This window comes from Gymnoscopelus microlampas (genome assembly GCF_963454915.1).
Source record: "Gymnoscopelus microlampas genome assembly, chromosome: 15".
NCBI classification, from domain to species: Eukaryota; Metazoa; Chordata; class Actinopteri; order Myctophiformes; family Myctophidae; genus Gymnoscopelus; species Gymnoscopelus microlampas.
This window is the reverse complement of record NC_139952.1, coordinates 30,211,681-30,226,204: the sequence shown is the minus strand read 5'-3', so window position 1 is coordinate 30,226,204 and position 14,524 is coordinate 30,211,681. Positions and strand designations below refer to the sequence as shown.

At 41.6% G+C, this 14,524-nt stretch overlaps 1 protein-coding gene across 2 annotated transcripts in view; it reads left to right on the top strand.

Annotated features, from left to right (window-relative positions):
- The window catches only part of lpcat1 (lysophosphatidylcholine acyltransferase 1), a 34,962-nt gene that overhangs the window by 13,353 nt on the left and 7,085 nt on the right, over window positions 1–14,524 (top strand). For both annotated transcript variants that reach the window (XM_084079889.1, XM_084079888.1), the window contains exons 2-8: window positions 1,269–1,408; window positions 5,623–5,837; window positions 6,804–6,916; window positions 7,796–7,856; window positions 10,530–10,588; window positions 12,796–12,830; window positions 14,496–14,524. The exon at window positions 14,496–14,524 is cut by the window's right edge and continues 26 nt beyond it. In XM_084079889.1, the coding sequence (XP_083936015.1) occupies window positions 1,269–1,408; window positions 5,623–5,837; window positions 6,804–6,916; window positions 7,796–7,856; window positions 10,530–10,588; window positions 12,796–12,830; window positions 14,496–14,524 (652 nt within the window). The remainder of the gene's footprint in view (window positions 1–1,268; window positions 1,409–5,622; window positions 5,838–6,803; window positions 6,917–7,795; window positions 7,857–10,529; window positions 10,589–12,795; window positions 12,831–14,495) is intronic.

Sequence of the window (14,524 nt, the reverse complement as noted above, 5' to 3'; positions counted from 1 at the left end):
AACAATGGCGGCCGAAATTTCTCAAGGGGAAATTGCTTCCCGTCGATCCTATTAATGATGCAACACCCACTGCATGTGGATCCCGCCCCCTTTTCTTCATTGGCTGTTGATTTGAATCACAACGCAGTGGCCGCGCCCCCGCCGTCCAAACTCCGAGGCAATGCCTCCCAGACTAGTGTGCAGGGAGAAGAGCTACCTGTGATGCTCTTGTCCTTTTTGTATGTTCAGTGGTGAATAAATACACCGTCAGGTTAAACCCTATATTAAAGTCTTTATTACACATACACACAGCCATTATTTGCCCCCGGTCAGGGGGGAGGAGAATGATAACAGGCTGTGTGATTATTGATATCAGCCCAAGGGGCTGATGATAGCCCAAGGGCTGATACGGCAGTAGCTGTAAATCAGTGTAAGTTTGCTGTGAGTGACCACGCTGCAAAAGGAACTCCTCATGTGAAACATGAGGTCGCTGCCAAAGGAACTCATCATGTGAAACATGGCTGCCACAGTTTCTGCTTTCTTGTGTTCTCTGTAACTAAATTATGCAATGGTTATGTATTAGAACATTTGGAAAACAATATACTGTAGAGTTGGAGAGATTGTTTTACTGAATTGCTTTGTTCCTGTATGTTGTTACACATTGAGAAAAAACAAGAAATGTTGACATTGATTAAAAAGAGTTAATCAATGTATTAGATGCTTCTGTCTGCATTCAACCCTTTCACATCAATAAGGTCACCCATAATTGTTTAGCCTCTAGGCCTACTACACACAAGCAGAGGTTTAACCAGATCCTGTCTAGCAGTGGGCTGCTATTATGAGGCCTGTAGGCTTGCTATACGTGTTGAATGTGAATTAGGTCTGTAGGCTTACTGTACGTATTAAATGTGAATTAGGTCTGTAGGCTTACTGGATGTGATTGTGTTGAATGTGTATGAGGTATATGTAGGCTTGCTGTATGTGCTCAAACACCAGGCCTACTCAGGAAGCCACGAGGAAAGCATGACCAGCCATGTGTCTGTCCCTGTCAGTGATATATGACTGTTTGTTCCTTCCTGAATATAGGACTTCAGTTTGCTGCCTACCTCCTGCTCATCCTATAATCGGATATGTTTTCCCTTTGAAATGGTTCAGTAGGGACAGCAAATCATGGTCTTTGACTGTCCTAATGACGTAAATCTCTAGGCATTTTGGACATGAATGTACAGGGCTATATTCTGCGCTGGAATTCCAAAAATGTAAGGCATCTCTCCTCTCTCCCTTTACAGATAGGACTGATGTCAGTGACGGTGTTCCCTGTGCGGTTGTTCCTGTCAGCCTTCCTCATGCTGCTGGCCTGGCCCTTCGCCTTCACAGCTGCCCTGGGACGCCAAGAGTTCGCTGTGGAGCCACAGTCATGGTGGAGGAGGTATGGTGGGCATACAGCTTTATGGTTAATGACAGTGGAGGTTTGGCTGAAGCAATGTTGGCCCACTATTGAATGTTTTTGCGAGCACTTTAACCACTAAAGGCCCTATATCGTACAATGAATAGCATTCATCTACAAGCTCACAACAGTCTGCTGTCTATGAAAATTGTGACCATTCTGAATTTATTTTTTTGAATTCTTTGACTTTTTTACATTTTCTTTATACGTTTTTGACAATTTTGGAATAGTTTTTGGAAATTACATTATCACCTATGATGCCCAGAATAGGGACACCAGTAAGGCCAGGTAAAGAAGCAAAGGACATTTGCTTCTCTTCACTTTCTTGTTCCGGCAGTTCCCACCAGGCAGATTCATCACACTGGGAGGAAAGTTGGAGCTGAACGTGTGATGCAATGGATGGGCAAGCGTATGCATAAGTGTTGTGTTTGAATTATTGCGACCTTTGTAAAAAAATCGGTTCGGGAAAATAAAAGGAGACATTTCACACATTCTTTCCTGCTGTCTTGTTTTTCTATGTGCACACACTATAATTTAAGGTATCTAAAGAGCACAGAGTATGTTTTTGACTGGGCAGTAAGTACGGGCTGTTATTGCAAGACTGTCGATTATTGACAGCCTGTCAACCAATTCTCTCAATGAAAGCCCATACTGCCCAGCCAGACACCTTCGCTTGTGCTCTTTAGATACCTCAATACAATTATTTAGTGTGCACAAAATAATGTGTGATCTGTCTTTTATTTTCCTGAACAGATTATCTGACAGAGGTCACAATCATTCAGAAATATTCTTTGTTCCTATGCTTGTCCACTGGGGTCTACTGTAATTGACTTCAATGCATTCCATTGGACTTCCGGCTCCATTTGGCCTCCCTGGTGCGTCAATGGCACATGCCAGGCCTAGAACACTTCCTTTCATTCTTAGAGCACATTGACGCTTGGGTAGATGTTTCAGTTGTGTAGTTACCTTGCTGTGATGGAAGTCCAAATATTGGCAGCATCTCTTGCTCCATTGCTCCGTTGATTAGAAATTGATAATCCAAAATAATCTCATTGATTTAGATTGCACACAAAAATGCAAACAAAGCAGATCCTGCCAATATATAAAATCACAAAACCCAGCACAGCTTTTGTTTTTAAGAAAAACATCAACCTCATGTTGATTTAGCTATTTGTATTAGGAAGACTACAGATCCCATGCATGGCAAAAATACTAATTAAACAGCATAAGTGAAAAATCTACTTCCTCAATCCCTGCGTATGCCAATGGTCAATGCCTGTGTGCACCTTCAGATAGATTTGTCAATCCACTGAGGAGAAAAATGGACGAGGATGGACTGACTGAGTTTTGTTTTAAATGTATTTTCATATTCATGTTTGGAAATCAGTCTTCCCTCCAGGGGCTGTTTTCGGCTACACTTTTCCGAATCAATCCACACTTTAACCACTTGAACCGTAGTGTCCATATTCTGGGCAGGCCATAATAGGCGAAATGGGGAATTTCACAGGGCAGGAGGGGGGCAAGTACAGACCCCTGTGGGACGGCGGTCAGTGAAGTAGTGTAGTATAGGGTTAAGTGGTTAACTAAATGTAGTGTGTTGGATTACCCATTTCAAGCAAGTTTTCAAGTCTCTGCAAGTCGATTTTCATATTGTACTGAAATGAATGGAATCCAATGGCTTTCTCTGTATGCTCTGGAAAATGCCCATCATTAAAGTCAAGTATACTGTGAGTTGTAGTCAATGGGTTAACATTCCACACCACCGACATGGTCCCTTAACTTGAAACAGAATAAAGAAGCTCTAATCTGTGCCTGTTTGAATGGCTGTCTGTGTAGTCAAACAAAAGGGTACAGCAGAGACGAGCTGGGAAAGCGCAACAGCAAAGAGCTGTAGGTTTGAACCACATTAACCCTGGCCGTGCTGTTTTGGGCATGACATTATAGGCAAATATTTTCTAAAATGTTCAAGCATATTTTTTTTTATTTTTTTTATTAATAGCAAAAATAGCAGATCTACAGTACAAGCTCACAATGTGTTGCGATGCGTTGTGAGGTTGTAGATCAGCAATTTCTGCTATTTGTCGTAAAACGAAGTGCATAGGGCTAAACGGCAAGCAAAATAAAATAATTATGATTGAGTTTTTTGTCTGTTACGGTAATTTATCTTCATACTGGCCGCCACATAAAATACATACAGTTGTAGTATAGTAACAAAGTGCTTAACTTGTCTGTTAAGTAAAACATAAGTGCATTCATGCACATTCAAATACATAGAAAAATACAAACACCCTCCTTGTTTAGCAGATTCACTGTTAAAGGCATGAAGCCTATTCAGGTACAGCATATTGTTCTGTATTTAATTGGAACCCTGTAACGTGACTACCGGAGCCAGTTCACATTCTGAATAAAGGATATGAGAGGGGTCAGCCTGTTTAACTATAGTCTTCTCAATTTGGAGGGAGGGTCCGACCGCAAGAAGTAGTGATTAAACAATCTTCCAGACCTTGTCCCTGAAAGTGATGTTTGATGACGATATATGAACCTGTCCTCACCAGTTAGATCCCGACCCATGCCAGATTTTTTTAGTCCAATGCTGATACTGTACAATAAATCCTAGATGACTGATTACCGATGTTTTGACCGATATATTTCTTTTTTTGTTTTGTTTATTTTTCAGTTGCAAGCAAAAAGCAAGCTAGTAAATACAAATAAACAAATGTTTTGATAGATAAGTGCAAAATATTACATCATGTATATTAAACGTGAACATACTGTCTTGCCTTTTAATATGCACTATCACAGCTAAGGTTGGGATCCGGAACCAGATCCAACATTGAGGAACCGGAATCGGTTCCATCACATTTGGAACCGTTTACGGAACCGGCTTTATCACACTGTCAGAGTTGGTATGTGGACTTCACGTCTGCTATGCAATTACAATACCAGTTGTTCTCAAACGTTTTAATTTCAAGGACCATGAGAGTGTACAAACATTTCTACACTCTCAGAGTTACAGACCTGTAAGGATCCGTTTGGAACCATCTATAGGAATCGTGAAAGGGAACCGTTAAGGAATCGGTCAATCAGACCGTTGAGAGGCAATCGTTAAGGAACCGGAATCGTTAAAATCGTTAAAAGGATCCCAACCCTACTCACAGCGTGATACATTTGTTGTGGAAAAAACATTTGAAAAGAAATATCCTTAAAATTGCAATTTTATCTATAGCTGTCTGACTAAAGCTGTATGTATCTGTGCACTCATGTCTGGATTGTCTGAATTGAAGCAAGCTTCCCTGTCATTAACAATTCAGTGGTGGAAAAAATATATACAATGCACGCTGACCCGTGAGATGGTTTCTAGGTGGCTGGGGTGACTGAGGACTATGCAGAAAACAGAAACGTATAGAAACAGATGATCCACTGTGGCGACCCTGATGGGAATTGACCAATCTCTAAGCCCCACCCCACAATAGCTATTGTCCAATGCTTGTCACGATTCTAGCTGCTGGAATAACCTTCCCATTTGGATTAGGTATTGTTGACAAACAAACAGAACATGGATGTTTACAAAAAAGGATAATGTTCTTCTCGTCGGTCGGAGTGGTGAGGTCGCAGCTTCTGTCTGCTTTCTTGCATGATAGCGATGGCCTACATTTTGAATTTGTTTGCAGTGAGTTATTCATTTCTGCTTGCTGGACATTAAGATTCTCGTAATTTGGTGATTTTGTTGTATTTTGCCACATTTATTAATCTATATTTTGTTGTTATTCAAACGTTGTGTTGTGGAGTGTTTGATTTGATGTGCACACATGCGCTGCCACTGACAATCAATGGATGAATGAGACTGCTGCTGTGCAGTTCACTACTAGTACTTGTCTTATACCTTTTAGTAAATGGCCGTTCTAACGGTCAAGTGTTGGGTAAATTAATGATGTTAAAAAACATTACAACATAAACAACATTATTACACATGTCAATGTCGTCCAAAAAAGCTCAAATGCTGATATATATATATACAGTATAGCGAGAACAATAACAACGGGCAAGCTCTAGAACTAGTACCTTTCAAATATTTTTCGCAGAAAATGTAGGGGACCATTTAGATTTTCCATGTGCTGTGGCAACATAATCTTTCTCTCACACACACACACGTACACCACTCACTCTCGAACCATGTGTGTGTTTTCCTCCGTCAGGTTGATGGACCTGTCTCTGAGGGTGATCATGCGGGCGCTGTGGTTCTGTGGAGGGTTCCACTGGATCAAGGTGAAAGGGGAACGGGCGCTTCCCTCCGAAGCTCCCATCCTCACCCTGGCACCGCACTCCACTTACTTCGATGCCATTCCTGTCACCATGACCATGGGCTCTATAGTCACCAAACTGGAGAGCAAGAGCATCCCAGTCTGGGGCAGTGAGTAAAGCCGGATTTATAGTCCATTGTAGTCCACTGAAAAGGAAATAGTCTATCTACAAGCTCACAACGTGTCGCATTGCGACACGTTGTGAGCTTGTAGATTTCCATGGAGTATATTGGATTAAGCATATCACAACAGACTGCCACAACCTCTAGCTGTTTATACTAATGTTCTGTAATCTGTAATGCCTGTAATCGGTTCACACACTGAAATGTGTCGAGTAGATGATTTTAATCCCTTTGTTTTAGTCGGATTACTGCTTCATGGTTTATTACTCTGAACTGTGTTTTAGGCAATGCAAATTAATTTGTGCACCACATTTCATACATAAGGGCAATTCAAACTGGTGTACAGATATCTATCTAGAAAGTTGTGCTCAATAAAGTGCTGAAATCTCCGCCAGGAGGCATGCCCGAATGATAATGGCGACTTATGCATGTCTACCTACAGCCATGAAAGTGCAGCACGGGATTACCAGTAGTATAGGGTGTGCTGATATATCGTCCCGCGATATATCGCGATACGTTTTCGTGACGAGGTATCGTTTTGGCGTTTTTGGGGGGTAAAAAAACTATTTGTTTGCATTTGCCCCCCCCCCCCCCCCCCCCCCCCATATATATTCATAAGCCCCCCCCCCCCATATATTCTTTTACAAAAGGTGAAAAGGTGCCATATATCGTATCGTATCGATACGATGAGCTCAATATCGTGTATTGTATCGCATCTTGAAATTAGTGTATCGGCACACCCCTAACCAATAGTATGTATTGTCTATGCTGGTCTTCCTAGTTAAAAACGCATCGTGCTCGTTCGGCAACTCTACATGACGGTGATTTCACGACGGCACAGTGTTATTACAAGCTTTTCTGAGCATTGGCACTGTACACTCTGTACACTGTACACTCTGTACATGTTTAACCGCACCTTCCCATTTGTCTTGTTTCTTTGTGTTTGACCCGTAGCTCTCATCAACTTCATCAGGCCCGTGTTTGTGTTCCGCACCGATCAGGAGTCTAGAAGGAAAACTGTGGAGGAGATCAAACGAAGAGCTCATTCTGGAGGAGAGTGGCCTCAGGTAACACACACACATGCACACATATACAACAACAACAACAAACATGCACACATATACAACGAACACAAATGCACATGTATACACACAGAAGCAGACACATGTACAAATACACATACTGTATACACACTGACCATCCACTTGTTAACCTCAGGTTACAGTGTGAACTCGACGACAGAAAGATGATACCGTAAGCACAGTAAGTCTCAGACACAGTTTACAAAGTTCATAGCAAGGAAATTGACCACAAGCGTGTGTGTGTGTGTGTGTGTGTGTGTGTGTGTGTGTGTGTGTGTCACTGTCTGCTTGGAGGCAGAGAAGGGAGGGGGGATTTAGGGGTGTGAATATTCATTAGTTTGAGTTTTTCGGTTTAGTGTTTTTTTCACACTTTCACAGACTTAGAGTCCATAAGACAAGTAGTTTTAGGAATTGATTAGTTTTTGTTTAGTTTTTAATTTAGTTTTAGTTTTTCAGTTATGTGGAAAGCTTTTGATATATAGAAACTGAAAAAGGTAGGATGAACGAATGCATAACATCAGATATGGCGGAAAAACTAAAACAAAGATGATTTGACATCTATTTTAGTTGTAGTTAGTTTTGCATCGTTAATTTTTTGGCTAAGAGATTTGGTGTAAGATGGAAAAAAGCAGTCAACTCGGGTCCGGTTTACAAAGTCTATAGTTTGTTTAGGCCTGAGGCCAAGTCTAAAAAGTCCTTCTAAATCCTAACCTAAGTTTTCTGAAAACTAAAACTAAAAACATTATGTTGCTAACTAATATGACACAGATGTTGTCCCGGATCGAAAGGTATAAAGACGTATAGGCTACAACAGGTCTAAATGCTGGTTAACTCTAGTAACCGTGGTGTGTGTTGTCATTCCAGATGATGATCTTCCCTGAAGGAACGTGCACCAACAGATCAGGCCTGATCAGATTCAAACCTGGTATGTATTCAATCCTCTGCCTGAATTCTTCTTTTTTTATTTTTTCGCTGGCCGTGCAGAACACTGTGCCCAACTGGGGCAAAACAATACCAAAGCTGTGTGTGGGTCTGTGTGGGTCTGTGGGTCTGTGGGTGTGTGGTTTGGGTGTGTGTACATGTGAGAGAGAGAGAGAGAATGCAATTGTAGATGGAAGTCTGCCTTGTGCAATGCATCTATATTTGCATTGAACTTCTTCCTACACAGCTTTGTGGGCGTGGACAAGTGTATATATGTACAGTACACACATTCATTACATTCCTACTGTCACTGTGTCATGCTGTTTCGTTTTGTGTGCGTGCATGTGTGTGTCATATATATTCCTGCTTCTCTATCTAGCTGCGTGTGTGCGTGTGCGTGTGTGTGTGCGTGTGCATGTCTGTGTGTGTGACCTATACTAAACCAGTGCACCATTGTTCCCAGTCCTTTCTGTCCTAATCCGTTCTCCTCCTCTGTCACCCTGTCGTTCCCAGTAAGCCCTGTTGGTTACACTCTAAAACACCCCAGTACACTGTGTGTGTGTGTGTGTGTGTGAGCCAGCCCTGTCTACTGTGTGTTATTGTTACTCTCCGCACATGTCTCCTCTAGTTATTTCTTTTCACTGGCTCTGAGGACAACAACGTGTGTGTGTGTGTTATCTCCATGTGTATATCTCTCTCTAATGGTCCCTAGCATAGATATAAAAATATAGATAGATCATAAGTAACCTACTTCCATATTCATAGCCACCTTGCCTTCAGCATTACATACAGTATACATTTGGATGGCTCTGATATTTATTTTATGTTCTTCATGGTATGATTAATTGTGACAATATATTTAAAAAGAAAAAAAATTGTCTAGAATGACATCCCCAAAATAGGGATGCCAGACTGAAAGTGGTAAAGGACATACAGTACATTAAGTATTCCACCCTCTATCATTCTAGTACCTATCTACACACACAAAGGAAAACCCAACATAAAGGGTCTTAATAACATTGTGTCACCACAAGCCACCAGAACAGCTTCAATATACCGTGACATACAAAAGATATTCCCTCGTTTAACGTTGCGATGACAGTGGTTGAGAGCTCTGTCGAACATGTTGATCCAAAATCATCATTCAGTTATCATGGTTACTTGTTATCATGGTAACGTTCGTGTTATCATGGTAACATGTTATGGTTTGTGTGTGGTCACTCAGAATAACTGATGGATTTGCAGTCACCCTTCCCCTCTAAAGGGACAGGTGGGGAATGCCAGGAAAATGCCCCCCACAGCATAACAGGGCTACCACACCGCCTAACTGTAGAAGCCAAGTATTCAGTCCTGTACCACTCTCATGGTGTACAGTACACCACACATTCGCCCAAACATTCGCACTCGCCCACTTGGGGAGACTATGGTGACTCATCTGACCATATCACTTTTCCACATACCACATCTCTGTAGACTGTAGCCAGTGCGTATCGGTTTTGCGCCACTGAACTTCCAAATGTGTATTTGTCCTTGTAATGAGGTGTTTATGCGCTGCAATCCTGCTATGACATCCCTCTCTATGTAGTTGTTGACAGCCTGTTGTTTCTGACAGTCTGATCACGTCCTGCATTGACATTTCTCAGTCACCTGTTTTTCCTAATCCTAACATATCCCACTTATGCATGAGCATCATGGTCATTGACTTCCAACCCTATTTACTGATGTCTTTCCAATTTGAAATTTGAAATGCAAATGGCAGTCTTCTTGACTGAAGCCCCTGCCATCGTGCGTGTGCGATAATCTGGGAAACCATTAGACCAATCGGCACCACATTTCTCGTCCAGGCTGCCAGTGGGCCAAATGTTTTAGATGACATGGGCCTGTAACTATTGAACACTGACTATATGGGGTTCCACAAATGCAAGAAATTGAACCCTATATCATAGAAAAGGCTATTTCCACAGCTTCCCCTGGTCCTGACAGCTGCAACCCAGGACTTGTATAGCCCTGGGCAGTCCAATAGGCCTGGTGGAGATATGCGCTCCACTGAGCGCACCTTTGTAGTTGTTGTGAGTCACTGTTGAGCCTGTCCCATGATGTTCTTCTCTCATCCTCCTGCTCTAAACCACCTTTTCCAACACACACACATAGGATTCCACAACTATAATTAATAGGCTTCTACATATTCTGCATAATAGCCCTCCTTCTATTCAAAGGTCAGACTGAGGCCGGAACAGGGTTGGGCCTCATAATATACAGTATACTCGATCTAGTTGTTTGTCTGTCACCAGCAGGACATTAGGCTCTCAATAGAGAGCTTGTCCTCTTGTCTGAGGTTGTCACAAGGTTAGCAATATTTCACTCACCTACCCAAACACTCCCGATAAGGGCTGCTAGCTACTATCAATTATTATTACTATCGATTACTTTTCCGATTAGTCGAATAACTGAGACGCATGTTTAAAACAATTGAATACATTTTTATAATCAACTAAATCCATTAGTCTCATTCTATTTTATAGTTCAGAAATAGTGAAAGTACCGTAGTCGATCTAGTAGCCGATCTACACTTTTTTAAATTTAATTGATTAGTCCAATTAACTGTTGCACCCCGACACGTGACTCTCCATGACTAATTTCGACCTCTCCTCTCTGTCTGTCACCCTGTCGTTTCCAGGCGCATTCATACCAGGAGTCCCAGTTCAGCCGGTGGTGTTGCGCTACCCGAACAAACTGGTGAGTATCCGTCTTCCAGTTCAATCTCTTCCTTCCTCTGCCCTGTCCTTTCATCAGTCATTCACTCACACCCACACCTCCCCATCCTTTCAGTCTTGCTCTGTGTAACCTTATGACAGAGAGCAACATGTAGCTGAAATGTAGCTCTGACACCTCTTTCATCCCCGTTGAAAGCAAACACACCTGTAAGCCTATATATGGACACCTGCACCACACACACAATCACATATCTATACATCAATATATATCTCTATATACATCCAGATATAATGGTTTCTGTTACAGTGTCTTTACCACATGTTAGCACACGTTTGCCTCATGTTGAATGACTTCATGTTCGACTAGTAGGATGATATTTCATCCTCTTTCTCTCTTTCTCCTGTGCGCGCACACACACACACACACACACACACACACACACACACACACACACACACACACACACACACACACACACACACACACACACACACACACGCTCATCTCCGAGTCTTTTATCTGTACCATGCACTCCCTCCCACTCAGGTTTCGTGTCTCTCTCTCTCTCTCTCTCTGCATGTCTCCTCGCACCCTCATGAATTATGCAGTTCTTTTTACCTACAGTACCTACTCATGTCTGTTCTCCCTACAAAGCTTATGTCACTATACCGCCGTCTATGGGCCACTAAATGACCAGATGGTAATGCTAGAGACTGCTGTATAGGTGCGCACAGAAAGACGGTTAAAAACCACTAAAGCCGTGATGAGACATACCAAACAAGATCATTGTTTCAACAATATATATACATATTTTTTTTACATGTCTTGTTACATATTTGTATGTTTAAAACAAAAGCAATACAAAAAACTGGTAAAGAGAAAAAACACTAAAGCCCTATTTTATACTTTGTCATACGGTGGTGCAGAGTGTTGAAAATAACCGATCTACAAGCTCAGAATGTTGCGAGCTAATAGATATGATATTTTTGGTGAAAATCTTAGAACATTTTTGAAACATTTTGAAAATCTTTGCATATTTTGACATACCCAAAATGTACTAGTTCGCCGCCACATGAACCTATTCGCCGCCACGTCGATACCTATATCCAACCCAGTTAGCTCCGGAAGGTGAAAAGACTGTGGCTGTTTACACAAGAAGTGCCAAGGCGCAAATGCAATGACACAGCCCTCAGGCAGGACGAGTGAGGAACTTGCCTGCTTTAGGAGGAGGAAGTTTCTAAGAAAAGGAAAGAGATGAGGTAGAAAGGGTTGACATTAGGATTAGGGTTGACTGAACTGAACATATCTTTAATTGCGATTGTTTTATAGAATATTGCAATTACGATTTGAAAATGTGATCGTCACAAGTTTTTCTAGACATTGATGTTTACAAACTTCGATTTTATATAAAAAATCAAATTATGCAAGTGTGCTGGTTTTACTGAGTTTGAGTACTCTTTGCTGTGTTGTACTGTATAGGTCACGACGGTATAGGTCATGTCTTCTACAAATATAGGAGGTGGAGGCATGACTCAGTACAGTGATTGTAGAAAAAGCTTTGTCTTCGGAATGCGAACAAAAACAAAAAAAATCTCCATGAATTCAAGGCTTCATGGGTGTGTAAATGATAGATTTCTTTCCCCCTTTTTTTCTGGTGAACTACTCCTTTAATGCTTCTGCTCTCGATGACTTTCATCGTCATTGCCTGAGCAATGCCTGAAAACTTGAGAATGAATGTCTTTCTAATGCTGATGGGTAGTGTGATGGTGCTTTTCAGTTACCGTATTCATATCTTACTGGTATTTTGTAGAGTGCTTAAATGTCTACAGGAAATGTATCCTGTGTCTGGGCCTTGTCTGTTGGTGACTTAGAATGAGAGAGTGAAGACAAGACAAGGCTGAAACGCAGCTGCAGCACTATCTAACAACCTGCCAACTGTACCAAGACATCAGAGAGACATTCTGTAACTTCCAACAGATCATAAACACTCAAAAAGAATATGAAAACATGACCAATAACCAAAATGTCCCCTGTCTTGCTGAGAGAGAGGGAGGAAGAGAGAGCGAGAGAGAGACAGAGAGAGACAGAGACAGAGAGAGAGAGCGGGCAAGTGTACACAGTGGAAATAGAGTTGGTAGGAAATTGAGTTCTCATAGTGTGTGTGTGTGTGTGTGTGTGTGCGCACGCGCATGCCTGAACCATTTCCTCTTTCCCCTTCCTCTCCACAGGATACTGTTACATGGACGTGGCAAGGTCCTGGAGCGTAAGTATCACACACACACTACTGTTTTTGCCACTGCTTGTTATCTGATTAAAATAATCCAGTGACCTATTTTACATTTAAAAAGTAACGTGGTATGATGCTTTAGGGTGAGTTTCCATTATCCTTGGTACAGTAGCGTCTGTTCAGGCCTGCATCTGATTCCACACTTCTTTCTCATGGTCCTCTCCTTGTCCGGACAAAACTTCACCACTGGGACACACATACAACATTATTACACTGTTAACTCCTGACTTAAAGTAGTTCACCCAAAAAAAGCCTTGAATTCATGGAGAATCTTTAGTTTTTGTCGAATTCCTAAGCCAATAATTTGATATCCGGGTCATCTGAGTAGGAGACTCAGTAGGAGACTCTCCTAACGGGGGACTCCGCTGGTCATCAAATTATTGACTTCGGAATGCAACAAAAACATCCCCATGAATTCAAGGCTTCGTCAGTTGATGGGGTGATAATTGATAGAAAATTAGTCATTTTTTGGGGTGAACTCTCCTTTAACCACTTAAACCCTACGTATATACTTTATTAACCGGGGTCCCCCGGGGTTCTATCCATTCCCCCCTAGTTTTTCCCTCTACACCAAATAGCTTATGTACTAGCTCACAACACGTTGTGTTGGGACACGTTGTGAGCTAGTAGATCGGCTGCCCATAAATAAATACACCCGACAGGATGATTAAACACCGAGGCAAAGCTGAGGTGTTTAATGATCACAGCTTATTACACGGCTACTTCATAAATACATTTATAAATTGACCCAAAAGTAACAACAAAACGAAGTACTTTCTTGCTTAGGGTAATGAAAGTATTCCATAAGTGTTGCGCTGGGCGGACACGGTCGCCTCAGAAAACAAGGCAGTGTTGATCAAAGAGAATCAATTTTCGGTTATTGCATCGTCTATTTCTCGTTTCAAATGTTTCAAAAAATAATCTTGAGAGCAATGTTTAGTTGTAAATGACATTGTGTGTTTGTTTACATGGCTGTCATGTTGGATAAGGCACAAAATCAAGCTCGCAGATTGATATGATCAGGTGCTCTGTAAGTTTTTGATTAGACATCGGTCTGTTATAGAGCTCATCGGTCATTATTCAGAAATAACACACCACTGATTTCAGGGATTGACCAATCAGACTCAAGCATTCAACCAAGCCGTGTAATAAGCTGTTATATTTACCTGTGTCAGTACTGTTTGACTCTTGAAGCTGCAATCCAGAATCCAGTTATTTTAACCAATTTCTATGGTTAATACAATATAACTAGCACATCTGCAGTGGTTGGAGGTGATCTGTACTCTCTACCATTGAGAAATGTTGATCGTAATGAGGGGTTGGACAGCTACTGGTTGTAGTACTGTAAGTAGTACTGCCTGAAGGTCATAATCGTAATATCTCCCCTCGTTTGTTGAATTAGTGGTAGAAATGTGGTCTCTCACACGAGAGACCCAGGTTTGAATCCCAGGTAGGTCATAAAAGTTACAGACTGCAGCTTTAAGAAAATGAAGCTGTGTGAAAGTCCTTGCACCCAATTATAGAAAAATATGTACCCTGGCCTGTACAACTTGGCTCGTCTGTTCTCAAAGCACAGAATGTCCATATGTGTGGATGCAGCATGTGAAACCTGTTACTCAGTAAATTTATTTTGTCTTTCAGGTTCAAGATCTTATGGCTTACTCTTTGCC